General features: G+C 50.3%; 1 protein-coding gene across 9 annotated transcripts in view; it reads left to right on the top strand.

Annotated features, from left to right (window-relative positions):
• The first annotated feature begins 216 nt into the window (after positions 1–216).
• LOC112992799 (mucosa-associated lymphoid tissue lymphoma translocation protein 1-like) overlaps positions 217–12,706 on the top strand; it is a 32,675-nt gene continuing 20,185 nt past the window's right edge. For 2 of the 9 annotated variants that reach the window (XR_010390835.1, XR_010390836.1), the window contains exons 1-9: positions 217–323; positions 525–673; positions 1,078–1,192; positions 1,778–1,896; positions 2,239–2,392; positions 3,114–3,292; positions 3,874–3,994; positions 6,819–6,854; positions 7,886–8,089. Coding sequence is in view for 7 of the 9 variants with exons in the window: in XM_064517699.1 (XP_064373769.1) it covers positions 1,183–1,192; positions 1,778–1,896; positions 2,239–2,392; positions 3,114–3,292; positions 3,874–3,994; positions 6,819–6,854; positions 7,886–8,089 (823 nt within the window). In the remaining 2 variants the exon portion in view is untranslated. The remainder of the gene's footprint in view (positions 324–524; positions 674–1,077; positions 1,193–1,777; positions 1,897–2,238; positions 2,393–3,113; positions 3,293–3,873; positions 3,995–6,818; positions 6,855–7,885; positions 8,090–12,706) is intronic. The other 7 variants (XM_064517699.1, XM_064517694.1, XM_064517698.1 and 4 more) reach the window with 7 other exon arrangements.

Genomic DNA, 12,706 nt, shown 5'->3' with positions numbered 1-12,706 from the left:
GATGAGGGTGGCTGCAAGGACCGGGGTGAGGGTGGCTGTGGAGAGGGGAGGCGGGTGGTCGCGGGGCCGGGAGGGAGGGCGGCTGTGGGCCCGGGCGAGGCCCCCCCGGCGACGGGCCGTGGCGGCGGGGCCCGCGGTCCCCGGCAGCCGGCGGGCCGGGCCGGGCCGGGCCGGGCCGGGGCAGCCCCGGAGGGCGCCGCCCCGAGGGGGCCGGGCGGCGCGGCGCGGTTTCGCTTTCGGGGCGGGGCGGCTCCGGCTCGGCGGCGCGGAAGTGCCGCGCTCGGCGCCGGCAGCGCCTTCCCGGGCGGCGGGGCCGGCGGCAGGTGAGTGCGGGGCCGCCTCCCCCGCGGGCACGGGCGGCGCTCGGCGCGGCCCCTCGAGCGAGCGGGCCCTGCGGCCCGGCCACGCGGGCGCTGCCGCTGGTCGCAGTGGCCCGAAGGACCCGCTGCCTCGGCGCCCGCGTGCGCGAGCTGCCGGGGGGGCCTGGCCCGCGGGAGCCGCTGAGCCCCTCTGCCTCCCCCCAGGGCCCCGGAGCGCCCGGCCTGTCCGTCCTAGCGAGGCCGCGCCGACAGCCCCAGCCCGGCGCCGAGCCCCGAGCCCGGCTCTTCGCAGGAGGAGGCGACATCCCGGGCGAGCATGGCGGCCCGCAGCCCCCCCCGCGCCGCTCCGCCAGGTGAGAGCCGCGACGGCGCGGCCCCGGCTCGCCCGGGAGCTCGGCCCGGCCTGGCGGCTGCGGGGCCCGGCAGCTGCGCGCCGCTGCCGCTCCGCGCTTCGGGCTGGCGGGAGCGGGCAAGCAGCGTGCGGAGAGTTAAACGCAGCCGTCCGCAGCTCTGCCCCGAGGAGCGCAGGGAGCCTGGGCTGTTTGCTCAAGGCCCAGGAGGTTGGGAGAGGAATGTGATGGATGACGTGAATGGCGTACAGCCCTGTGCTCCTTCTCATGCGCTTTTTTTTTTCCTAGTAGCCTGCTATGGGAGCGGAGGATGGAGAGAGGAGTCCTGGGTGGCTCTGGGCTCTGACATACTCCACGGGGGACCTGGAGCTTCCTTACCATCACTACTGTTTCCTTCCCTTCCCTAGGCAGATGCTGCTTCTTAACTGGGAGAAAAGCCAAGTGCGAGACTGACGGCTGTTGAGGCCAGCTGCGTGCATGCAGGCTTGGGAGGACAAGCCGCTGTGAAAGCAATGCAGAAAGGTGAGCAGCTCCCTAGCCGTGTTCAGGTGTGGAGTCAACTGGGGAGTTGCAGCTGGTGTCCTGGAGTAGGTGCTGCTGGGGGTTCTAAGTTGTCAGTTAAGCAAACTGAGTCGTCCCTGTAGGTGATCCATGTCAACGAAATGCCTGTGTTGTGTTTCATCGGGGACAGCACGAAGCATATGCCTCAAAGTGCTGTGACCTGTATATTTAAGCTGTCAAGAAGACTAAAAATAGTGGCATCCCTGTGCACTGGAGGTGGGGCTTCCTCGTTTTCCCAAATCTCCTTCCTTTGTGAGATAGGCCTCTCTGCGCAGGGGGCCCAGTCCTAAGGGACCTGAGGGGTTTACTCCCTTCCAGAAGAAAGTTCCCAACAGGTCCTGCGGCACTGTGTGCCCAGCCGCTTTATGAGAAAGCACCAAACAGAAGCGAGCAGCCTTGGTCTAAACAAAGCAGCGCCTGGGTTGTGCTGGATCATTTCTCCTCTGAAGGAGGAAGAGTGACTTGTGCGGGTGAGGATGCTGCGCGCGTGCCCTGTTGTTTCTGTCTCCTTGGTTGTGCTACAAATCTGCATCCGTTTCTCTGTAGCCATTGTGATCACCGAGCAGCCGGTCTCCGTCTCCGTCCCTGTTGGGTACTCCTTCACTCTGCGATGCAGAGCTGAGGCCTGCACGTCTCTGCAGTACCAATGGTTTTGTCAGCACCAGGTAATGCTTTTACATGGAGATAGCCCTGGGTCTTGCGGAGTGCACTGCAGCATAATGGAGATCACTCTCTATGGACGAATCTGGTGGGAACCAGGAGGGCAGAAGAGAAAAGAGCAAAGAACAGAAGGAAATAGGATATGTTTGCATGATTGTGCTTGCCTAGGGCTTCAGTGGATGCTGTGTAGGGTGCTAGGCTCCTTCTCCCTCCATCCTTCTGGCTGGAGGAGGGGACAAAACCAGGGACTTTCCACTCTTCCTGCTCTTAACAAGGTCTTCCTAGTGCCTTCTGCTACCAGTGATGAAAATGGGATGTGCTGCCCACTGCCTGTGTTTTCTTTTCAGTCTGTCTGCTGCCAGATTCCTGGTGCCACTGAGCAAGACTTGCTCATCACTGCACAGCAAACCCAACTCTACACCTGCAGAATCAATGACCTCTATAAAAATGCCATCTTCTCTAACTGGGTGAAAGTGGAGGTCCATCAGTGTGTTGCCAGAGGTATGAGCATGTCTTCTAGCTCTTCTCTATTTTATGCTTTGCACAAATATTGCCTGCAGATGAAATGTTTCAGCCCCTTGCAATAGTGACCCTGTGCAGTTCTAGGGTCAGTGTGTCCTCCCAGCTCCAAAATCATTATACAGAAGGATTGTTCCAGTGAAATGACCATGCAGGTCCAAGCTGGACAGCTGTGTCCCTGCTCTGGGTATGTCAGATCCTGTCATGATCCCAATAACCCAGACTGTTTTTACCTGTTCTTCCTGCTGATAACTCACCAGAAATTTCCCAAAGAGATGTTACGCTTGGTGTTTGCCGATTTGCATTTGGCAGATGAACCTGAAGAAGCAGTCTGGCTATTTCAAAACTGAGCGAAATAACTCTGGGCGTGTCTGAGGTCAGCACGTTGACTGCACCCTTGGCAGGAGATGCTGAGCCTCTTCAGGCATCAGGGCACGTTTGGGACTGGAAAGCAAAAAGTATTGCTTTGGCTTGTTGGTGGGTGGTCTCACTATTGTAGATGTTGCTCTCGAGGACTCCCTGCTCCAAGAGCAGAAGACACAGAGGCCGCTCTGGAACAGCAGCCTTACTGTGGGGCAGTATCTCTGTGTGCAAGCGGAAACAATTCATTTTTCTGGCAGTCTGCACAGACTCCTTTACAGGAAAAAATGCCTTTATTCTCTATCCTGGCAAGAGAGGACCAGCTGCGTTTGTTGCTTCATAGGTCTGCTCCCTCAGCTTTGGCGAGGAGAACCAGTCATCATCCTCAACCCCATCGAGCAGAAGGTAGAAGTAGGGAAGCCACTACAACTGCAGTGTGCTGCCATGGGGGTCCCAGCCCCGAGCTTCCAGTGGTACCGTAATGGGAATGTGCTGGAACACCAGAAGAAAAAAAAACTCTGGGTAATGTTGCCTCTGGATGGTTCATAAACTGTGGAAGATGAGAGAAGCTCATTGCTGGGTCACAGGCATGGGGGAACCTCAGAAGGCTTGGAAAGACTGCCAAAATATTTTATTGTCACCCTGGATATGGCAGGTCACAGTCCTTATGCCTGGCTGTTATCTGCACTTAAAGGCCCAGGCATGCTTTGATCTGTGTGAACAGAGATCTAGAAAATGAGGAAAAGTGGGCAACTCAGTTATAGTCATGCACTGTCCTCCCAGCATGGCTTCCAGGGACAGAATATGACTGTAACAGTGCTTTGGGGCTGTTGGAGAAAGAAGGGAGGGTTTGGCAGAGGATCCTTGTGCTCTAGAAGCTGAGGTCTATGACAGACAGTGTGTGAACTTACTGAGCTTCTTATAGAAAGAAAAATAATGGAAAAGCTCATTAGACTGAGTTTTCTCAGGCAAGGAATGAGGTCTTGGTGAACAGCAACAAAAGAGACGTTGAGTTCCAGGAACAGGGTTGCATTTGGCCGATACTGTCAGGGCAATGCAAGCATTCATCATAAATAATGTGATTTAACTTTCAATCTGTCTAGATCAACCATGCAAAGGTCAGCGACTCCGGCACGTACCTCTGCTGTGCTTCCAATAGCCACGGAGAGCACTGGACCAATGCAGTGGATATTCACGTGGGTGAGCAGAGCCAACCAGCATCTGGTTTGTTACAAATCATCTTTTAGCGTGAAAAGTGATTATAGGGCAGAGAGGATTTTAGTGCTCTCACCTGGAAAGGCCAGGCTAGTGAACAAGGAGCCCAGTGCAATAATTTTATCCTGGGTCTCGCTCTGTGCAGGCAAAGCTGGGCTATGGGCTGTGAGATGGGGAGAAGCAGGACACGCAGCTCTGATGCTTACACCTTTCCCCCATCTTATACACTGTTAGTAACAAAAAAAAGGCCCCCGGTTTTAGATACTGCTTCTCAGCAGAGCACAGCACAAAATGCTTCTGAGTGCCTTTTTTTTAGAATGTCATTTAAAAAAATAGCCATGTTAAACAGTTCAATGGCTAAACGGTTCCTGTCTAGAAAAACGCATGTGCATTTGTGTGAATGCTACGTGCCAGGCCCTGCACTAAATGGTAAGGGGGTGCGAGGCAGAGGTGGTGCATACGAGGCCTTGGATATTGGAGAGGCTCACTGCTGCTGAACCTAGAAACCCTCTGTAGCCATAGCAACTTGTGAAGAGGCAACATGGGGCTCTGCAGAGAAATTGGAGAGTCCTGGCAGTCCTGTGGCAGCTGTCACTGAAACAGCCTGCAAAGCACAATTTCACGCCTTGGATATACTTGAAGCGATGATCTCAGTGGAGCTACACAAGCCCTCCCTAGCTGAGGACGTGGGTGTCTGTTAGTCCCTGCTGACAGGCCAGGGCAGTGATAAATGGAAATTCCTTGATAACAGAGTTCAAAATTAGCGAGGGAAGTGGCGTCTATAAATGAAAAAACTCAGTGATCTTCCCGCTTGTCTGTACAGCTGTTTGGCCACAGGGATGCCACTGTATCCTTTGCCATAACTGAAGCTGAAAAGGCTTTTGCATTCTGTGAAGCGTCTTGCGGGACATGAGCTACGCGTGGGAGTCGGATGGGGTCTTTCTGATGTCTGGGAGTAGAGAGGAGAATTGATGACCTGTGTCGGAGCTGTCAGGCTTCCAGGCAGGCAGATCAGCACGCACGCAGCTGGGCGTAGCTGAATCCTGGGTACTTGGCTGCTTGCTCTCCGTCTGCTTCAGTTTTTGGTTGTGCGCGTTTGAATGTGGCTTATAAAGCACCTCTGATCAGCTCATAAGAAACCTGCCACGCTAGACTGTGCTCTGCGATGCTCACTCGGGTATTCTTGCCCTGCTGAGGTGCTGGTTTAATAGCTGTCACCCCAAATTGTAGTGGGGTCCTTTGCTGAAACTAATTTACTATCTAACTGAGAGAAAGTATTATGTGCTCAGTTTTACAGAGCTGGGAAGGACGGTGTTTATTTCAGGAATGTTAAGGCTGCTCAGGCTAGTAGGCCAGGCCTGATTCTGTGCTTCCTGTAGGACCTGAGGGATTCTGGGGAGAAGATGGCTTTCCAGGACCTCACACGTACTCCACCTTCAGTATGACGGCTGCTTTGGTCCTGTGCCCTTGCTAGGCCATGAGACAGGAATAGCACAGGATGGCATTGCTGGCTCTTGACTCCATCTAGAGATTTTTCTGTGCCATAAGTTTCTTATGTGGCTATTTATGTTGGCTGTAAAATCTCTGAACTGCAAATTGGTCCTGTATGACTAGGGAGCCTTGTCTGCTCTCCTTCACTCCTTGTAGCAGGCAAAATAGCATTCAGGATAGATAGGTGGTGGGAAAGGGGCATCAGACTGGGTTGGGTTGAAAATGTGAAGGAAGGCTGTATAGTTTTAACATGCAACACACAGCTCTGTCAGAGGCAGAAAAGGACAAATGGGCTTGTTCTGATGGCTTTCCAGGCATCCGTGGAGCATTAGCAGCTCCAAACCCATGAAATTTATGCAATTAAAAAATATTCCCTTACTTTCTTCATTTAGAGCCTTTAGGGTTTCTCCTGGGCTGGATGATGATGATGATGATGATGATTATTATTTTTATTAAAAAAAAAAGCTGAAGCTGTCAGAGTAATGATGATTTTAAGAGGCTACATACTGGGAGAGCTCAGGGGAGGGGATGCCTGCGCTGATGCCCGCTGGGCATGCTGGCACTGATGAAGGACCATGCTGCACCCCTACTCAGGTAGGGAAGCTTATGGAGCTCGTGAAAATGACTCATGTTTGGGGTGGCATTTCTGAGCCGGAACTGCTAAGAGGCAGGGAAAAGCAAACCTGGGTGTTGGAATGCACTGGAAATCTTATCGGAATCTAAAGCAAACAGTCTGCTTCCTAAGTGCTGACTGTTCATGGGGAGATGCTCTTTGTTTTGAAGCTTATGTTGACTGAGTTTCTTCCTTGAGTCCTTCTGTTTCCTTTGCCTTCCCTGCAATGAGGGAGCAGGCAGGTCATCCTGGGAAGAGCAGCAGCCCAGGCAGGGCTGATATAAGTAGTACAGACTTCCTGATGGGCAGCACTGGCTCTTCCACGCCAGCTCTCCTTCCCCCAGCCTGCCCTTTCTGTGAGCTTTGCTTCGTTGGCCTTCCCGGCTGCTCACACACTGGCACCTTCCTCTTGTGCATGCCCTGGCCTTCGTCTTTGACCACCTTTGACCCTTCCCTTCGCTGCCCATACGTGATTTCAGGAACCTCTGGAGGGCTGGTGCAGGCAGGCTCTTGAAATCACCAGACTAGTATCTTTAAGGTTAGTAAGTGGGTTGTGAAAAACTTGCCTGAGGAGTAGCCTGTGTCGCTCACTTAGCTGCGCTGCTGTGTTGTTTGATCCACCTTTGCATAGCCAGGGGCCGTGGGGACGGGTTTGAGGCCTGTGATGGCAGTTAGCATTGGGAAGCTGGGTGCTGAGCATGGGCTTATGATTTCCCTCTTTCTTTCCAGGTACGTGTCACTCTGAAAAGTTTTTTGGTGAGTACTGTGAGTACTTTTCCTGAGCAATTATTCCCCTATTTGAAAATCAAGCTCTAGAGTGGATGTGAGGACAGGACATAGGAGTGTTTTTCCTGCAGGGACCATTTTGAGCCTTTATGCCCACATTGTCACGAGCTCTGCTGGTGCCGTTCTTTGGGGATCAAAGTTGCAAGGCACAGAATGAATCTTGTGCCCTGCCAAGAACCAATCAGTGTCAGCAAGTAGAGTAAGACTATTCCTAATGAGTAACCCAATCTCAATCTCTGCCTGCCAAATGACTTTACAAAGTCTTGTTCGCATGACACCTTTTTGCATTCTTTGAAAGAGCTCCTTGGACCAGGACGAAGCTCTTTCTCCCATGGCTGCTGAATGCCATATGTCTGTTTTTCCCATGGTGGAAGCTGTGGGCTAAAATGAAGCAAGAATCTGGGACTTCTGTCCTTCAAACTAATGGGGGAAAGAACTTCTTATGCCTGGCTCAGTGCTTCCCCTTCCAAGGCGCTGCTGACTTACAAGACTTGGACTCGATAGTGTGGGTGTTGAATAACTTCAGTACTGCAGATCCTCCTGCACTGCTGGGGTTTTGCTTTCCAAGTAAAACTTCTCAAGTCTTGCTTTCAGTATGATGGTTTGTATGAGACCAGGTTTTGCCAAAATGTTTAAAAGGCTCAAAATGCCTGAGAATGAAATGAAAATATTTTCTCCCTTTTGGTTTGTCTGCTGACAGCCCTCCCAACCCCCAAAACATTGCTCTGGTTCCAAGCAGAAGGGCATAATGTGGAGCTGGCATGTGGGCTGCTAGTTCTCTGGACAACAGGTCAAACAGAACTTAAACCAGGTTAAAAACTAGATTTGTTCACCGAAATACTATATCCTGGGGTGGGGTGGGGGGGCAGTTCAGGATTGTGGCAGCGTAGGGTATGTATATCTCAACTAAATATAAGAAAAAGTTTCAAATATCCTCAGTCTGATTGAATGAAGTGATGCCTTGATCCCTGCTGAGCATTTACAGCTTTGCCATTTGGTGTTTCTGTTAGCTACAGACAAGATAGCACTTCTGGTGGGCAACAACCATTACCAGCATCATCCAAACCTGATGGCTCCTGTCACAGATGTATTTGAACTGAGTCTTCTTCTAAAGCAACTGGGGTTCCAGGTTGTGTCTCTTCTGGACCTGAACAAGGCTGAGATGACGACAGCGGTCAGTCGGTTCCTGCAGCTTCTGGGGAAAGGGGTCTACGGTAAGGCAAAGTCAGCCTGGCCATCCGCTGAGGCCGAGCAGGCAATAGCCAACGCAAGCTGAACAGTGGTTGATGCATGGGAGGAGCAGGGATTCGGTGATAAATTTTCATAACAGCTGTTATATTAAAAGAAAGAGAGTGAACTTTTCTTTATGTGCAGCAGGGGAGCCCTACCGCACAGTCTGCAGCAGTATCAGGCTTGGCAGGAGCCCCCAGGTAAATGCTGCTCGGTTTTGGCCAGGTTACAGACAGTCATAATTCGTGTTTCTCTGGTACATGGCTAGCTTTTAACTTGAATAGCATGGTCTTGTGCTGCAGCGCCGAGGTTTCGGGGAGCCAGTGCATGGGAGAGGGTGTTTCAATTTTTTTTCTTGAAAGATAAAATCTAGGAGATTGTTTTTAAAGTGAATATTGGTGGCCCCACAGAGTTCCTTTGTGAGGGCAGGATCTCATTTTTGAGTGTTGCAGCTGGCCACAATTTCCTTGTTTCTCTTTCCTGGTGGTCTAATTTGAGACACTAGCAGCCTTTTTGCAGAAGTGCAGAGCATTCCTAGCTGTAGGTGGCTTAGGTGGGAGGTGCTGGGCTTTGAGCTTATTGCACACTGTCCTCGGTGGGAAGCATTACTCAAAAACAAAATTGAAGAACAGATCTTGTGGATCTTAAAGCAGGCGTTCAGAGTCATTGGTGGAAGTAGCTTCTCTGGGGACTGTGAGGCCCTCTCAGCATGACAAATACCCTGGAAACACCTGGGAGATGGTTTCTTCTTCCAAATCTCAGGGAGGCACAGCCTGCTTTGTATGTTGCTTTTTTTCCCAGCCCTCCAGTCTGAGTGACGCTGTAGGATATTCTGAGCGCAGGCCAATGCCAGCATGGTGATCAGTGTGAGGTTTGGATGTTGTGCAAAGGATAAGGACGAGGCCACAAATGAAATGTTAATATGAAGAAATACAGCAAAGCTACCTCCTTCTGGGAATCTCTGACTCACCCTGGGAGGTTCAGCTGGTGTGGAAAGGAAGCGCACGACTGTCACTGCTTGGGCTGAGTGCATCATCTGATGACAGCTTATTCCTATGATTTCACTTGCAAACTTCCTTTTGTGGTTTCTCTCTGAAATCCCCTTCAATCTCAGGCTTTACCTCCTCTCTCCCTCACCAGAGTCCTCTGCTTCTCCTGGGCTCCCCCTGGAGAGCTCCCCCACTTCTTCCATGGATCCAGCAGGATATAAGGAGCTGCAGATCCTACCCAGCAACCAAACAACATTTTTTTTTTTTTACACTGAGATTCCCTTATTTTCATAAGCATTGGAGAGAAAAAAGATTTTAAATGACAAACCTTTCATGCTGTCATGCCTCTTTTAAACTTCCAGTGCTTTTCTGCATTCTTGGCCATTGATCCTTCATGGCAAAATTGATTTTGTGCACTGGCAAGGAAAATATTAACAGCTGAGGTACTGAACCTTAATAAGCCCTGGGTGTTTGTCAGGCATAGCCTGCTTTGAATAGTGTTTTTTCTTTGCAGCTTTCTAAGCTGAATGGCCTGCTAATGTATTGAGACAGCAAAGATCAGGCTAGTCCCAGTACAGTGATCAAGTTGAAGACTCTTGTCATAATTGGGTGGCATCCAAACTTACAGTGAGGACTTTGCTCAGTTTGTCTGCTGATTGCCCCAAGGTTTCTGGATCAGAACTGCAGTGCTCCTTGCTGTGATGCATCTTCTAGTGTTCAGATGTTTATCTTGCATAAAATCAAAAGAAACTGGTGAACAGCAAGTCATTGAAATTAACTTGTCATGTTGATAGAAGTGCATGTTTAGAACAAGCCAACAATTCATCCTAGGCTATGCATATCAGCTTTTCAAGGCACTAGCTCCAGAATAAAGGCCTAGAACCAGTTGACAGATTGAGAATTCAGATGGCTCAGATGCAGAGGAAGGTAATGGTGACACAGCAGATCCAGTGGCAGTCTAGGTCACCTATTAAAACTACAAAGCTCATTAGCATTCCTATGTGCACATCCTGTACATCCACATAGGTGTTGTGAACAGGCACCTGCACAAGCAGAGCCATCCTGGTGCCTGCACCTGCTTTTTCTTGCTCGGGAATCCCGGAGGTGCCATCTCCCGTGTTGCAACCACCAAAGCTGAAGTCACGAGAGCTTTGCATGGAGCTGAGCAGAGAGCTGGGAGGAGAGGGCTAACTCGTGAAAGTCTTTCACAAGGCTGAAGTGGGAGATCCTGGCGTAACACAGATACATCTGTCTGCACGCCCTAGGGATGAGGCTGCCTGTCTTCTGAAGCTTAACAGCAACAGCAGAAATGTTGGCGCATTCATGCACCTTTCTCCTGGTACAGATCAGAAGGGAAAACCTAGCTACTTGGGTTAATGTTTAAGCAGGATACTTGTTACTGCTTCAAGAGTTTTTATTTAGCTTCAGGATGTTGCTAATAGCTGAAAAAGTAGTACCTGACCACCCTAGGCCTCTTTTAATTGAGGGACTCCCTGGATGGCCGGGTCTCCCTTGTGTGTACTTACTGAGCCATGCGTGACTTGCACTCCTACAGGGGTTGGTGGGAAGGGACTTTTGCAGTCCAGATCCCACTCACGGCAGGACTGTCATCAACACAAGATCCAGTTGGTTGTGGCTTGCTTTATCAGGTCTTGAGGACCTCCAAGCATGAAGCCCTCTGCTTCTCCACCTGCCTGTCCAGGGCTGCACCACCCTCCAGGGATTAGTCTTTCCTCCTGTCCAAGCTGACCCTCCCGAGGTGCAGTCTGTGCCTGTTGCCCCACACTATACCTGCCACTGCTGAGAGGAGTTGGGCTTTGTTGTCTCTGTAACAGCCCCTGTGGGAGTTGTAGGCTGCTGTTAGACCCTGGCTTCACCTTCACTTTACCAGACTAACCCTGGACCCCACCATCTCGGTAGCCTTTGCTGGCCTTTTTTTAGCTTCTTCATCTCCCTCTTGAACTGATGGCCCTAAAACTGGACACAGGATCCAAGGGGGGCCTCCCCGGGGCCAAGGAGAGGGTGCGACAGCTTCCCTTGCCCTGCTGGTCCTGCGTCTCCTACTGTAGCCCCATGCGTCTTTTGCTTTACCCCCGTTAGAGCCCTGGGGCTGGCTCACCTTCAGCGTGGTGGCCACCGTGATCCCGGGCCCTTGTCTCCAGGGCTGCTGGTCAAGCAATAGCTCCCCAGCCAAAATGATGCCTGGGGTTATCTGCCCCAGTGCAAGACTTTGCACATTTTATTTTTGAACCTCATCTGAGATTTCTCAAGACCTGAGCCAATGCAGGCTTCCTTTTGAGGCACAGGGGTGTTGTATGACTGCATGTTCGAAGCGATATAACTAGCTAAAGGCTTTTTTTTTAATTCACCTTCCAGAGATGGTGGCTTGTCTGTCACCCTGCTTTTCCTCCAGATCTCCTCTTAGCAGAGCTGCCCCAAAGGGGCAGGCCCCAAACCCACCCTGAATATGTACCACTCAGGCAAGCAAGGACTCTCCCTAGATGTTATTTCAACCATCCTAAAAAGTCCCAAGTCAAAAAAATGATGTCGGAAATGCAACAGAGAAAAAAGTTGCGAGTGAAATACTAGGAATATACCGTCATATGTTATTTAAGCTGTATGCTGACATTTCCTGTATTATAACCAGTCTCCGAAACTTCCCCTTTATATTTTGGTATTCAGAAGCTAGTCTTGGATCAGCAGTTTTGTCTCACAAAACGTGGGAAGACAGTAAAATTAAACTCGTAATTAAGAAAAAGAACTACTCAAAATGTTGAGGGGCCTGTTTAAAGTGAGAGACTATGTTTAGAACAGGTTTGCAGCAAAGCTGCTCAGCCAGCATGAATCCTGATGTTTCCTGTCTCTCGAGTGGAGCTAGAGTCATTTTTGTCTTGTGGTTTATATAGTGCAGGGAGCACTCGCTGGTGTATTCACGTTGCAAAACGAGCCCCGAAAAGTTAGAAAGTGCTGTATTGAGCTGTTTGTGCTGCCTTAACCTGAGCCCTTCTGTGTCCGTGTGTTTTGATGCTGTCTCTATTGACGCATTTGCATTGTATTCTTGTAGGCAAGGACCATGCCATGCTCAAGGCAGGTGACATTTGATACTCGCTGTGTTATTTTATTATTTAATATTTACTTCTTTTATATGTTATTTTACTCTCCTTAGACACGATCCCCGCATGTGATTCACTTTCATCATGGAAAGCCTGCAATGACTAGTGATTTAATCATTCTTTTTGGGCTTTTCTGTAATGTTTTACTTCTTTCCAACTGTCAGTGATGCTGTCTTAACAGTGCCTTGGTCTGGTAAAGGATCTCATCATCTTCATTTTATGTACAGAAAACAGAGCTAGAGAGATGAGAGCCAGAAGTGCTTTACTACTTTAGAGGCCAAATCCGAAATGCCTGCATCTGATTTTTTCAGAATGCTTCCCATTTGATTCTCTTCTATAGTCTCAAAGCACGGTTTTGTGGCTTCAATTTGCAAGTTATGAAAGTTTAGAACTTCTGCAAGTCAAAGCCCACTGTTTCTGGCTGGGATTCCACAAGAAGAGGAACCCAAACCTTTCAGCACCTGTGAAAACAGCTGTTTGAGTAACTTTAATCCTCTGA

This window comes from Dromaius novaehollandiae, chromosome 10, assembly GCF_036370855.1.
Source record: "Dromaius novaehollandiae isolate bDroNov1 chromosome 10, bDroNov1.hap1, whole genome shotgun sequence".
NCBI classification, from domain to species: domain Eukaryota; kingdom Metazoa; phylum Chordata; class Aves; order Casuariiformes; family Dromaiidae; genus Dromaius; species Dromaius novaehollandiae.
Note: the sequence above shows the minus strand (reverse complement) of the source record. Positions and strands in the feature narration are given on the sequence as shown.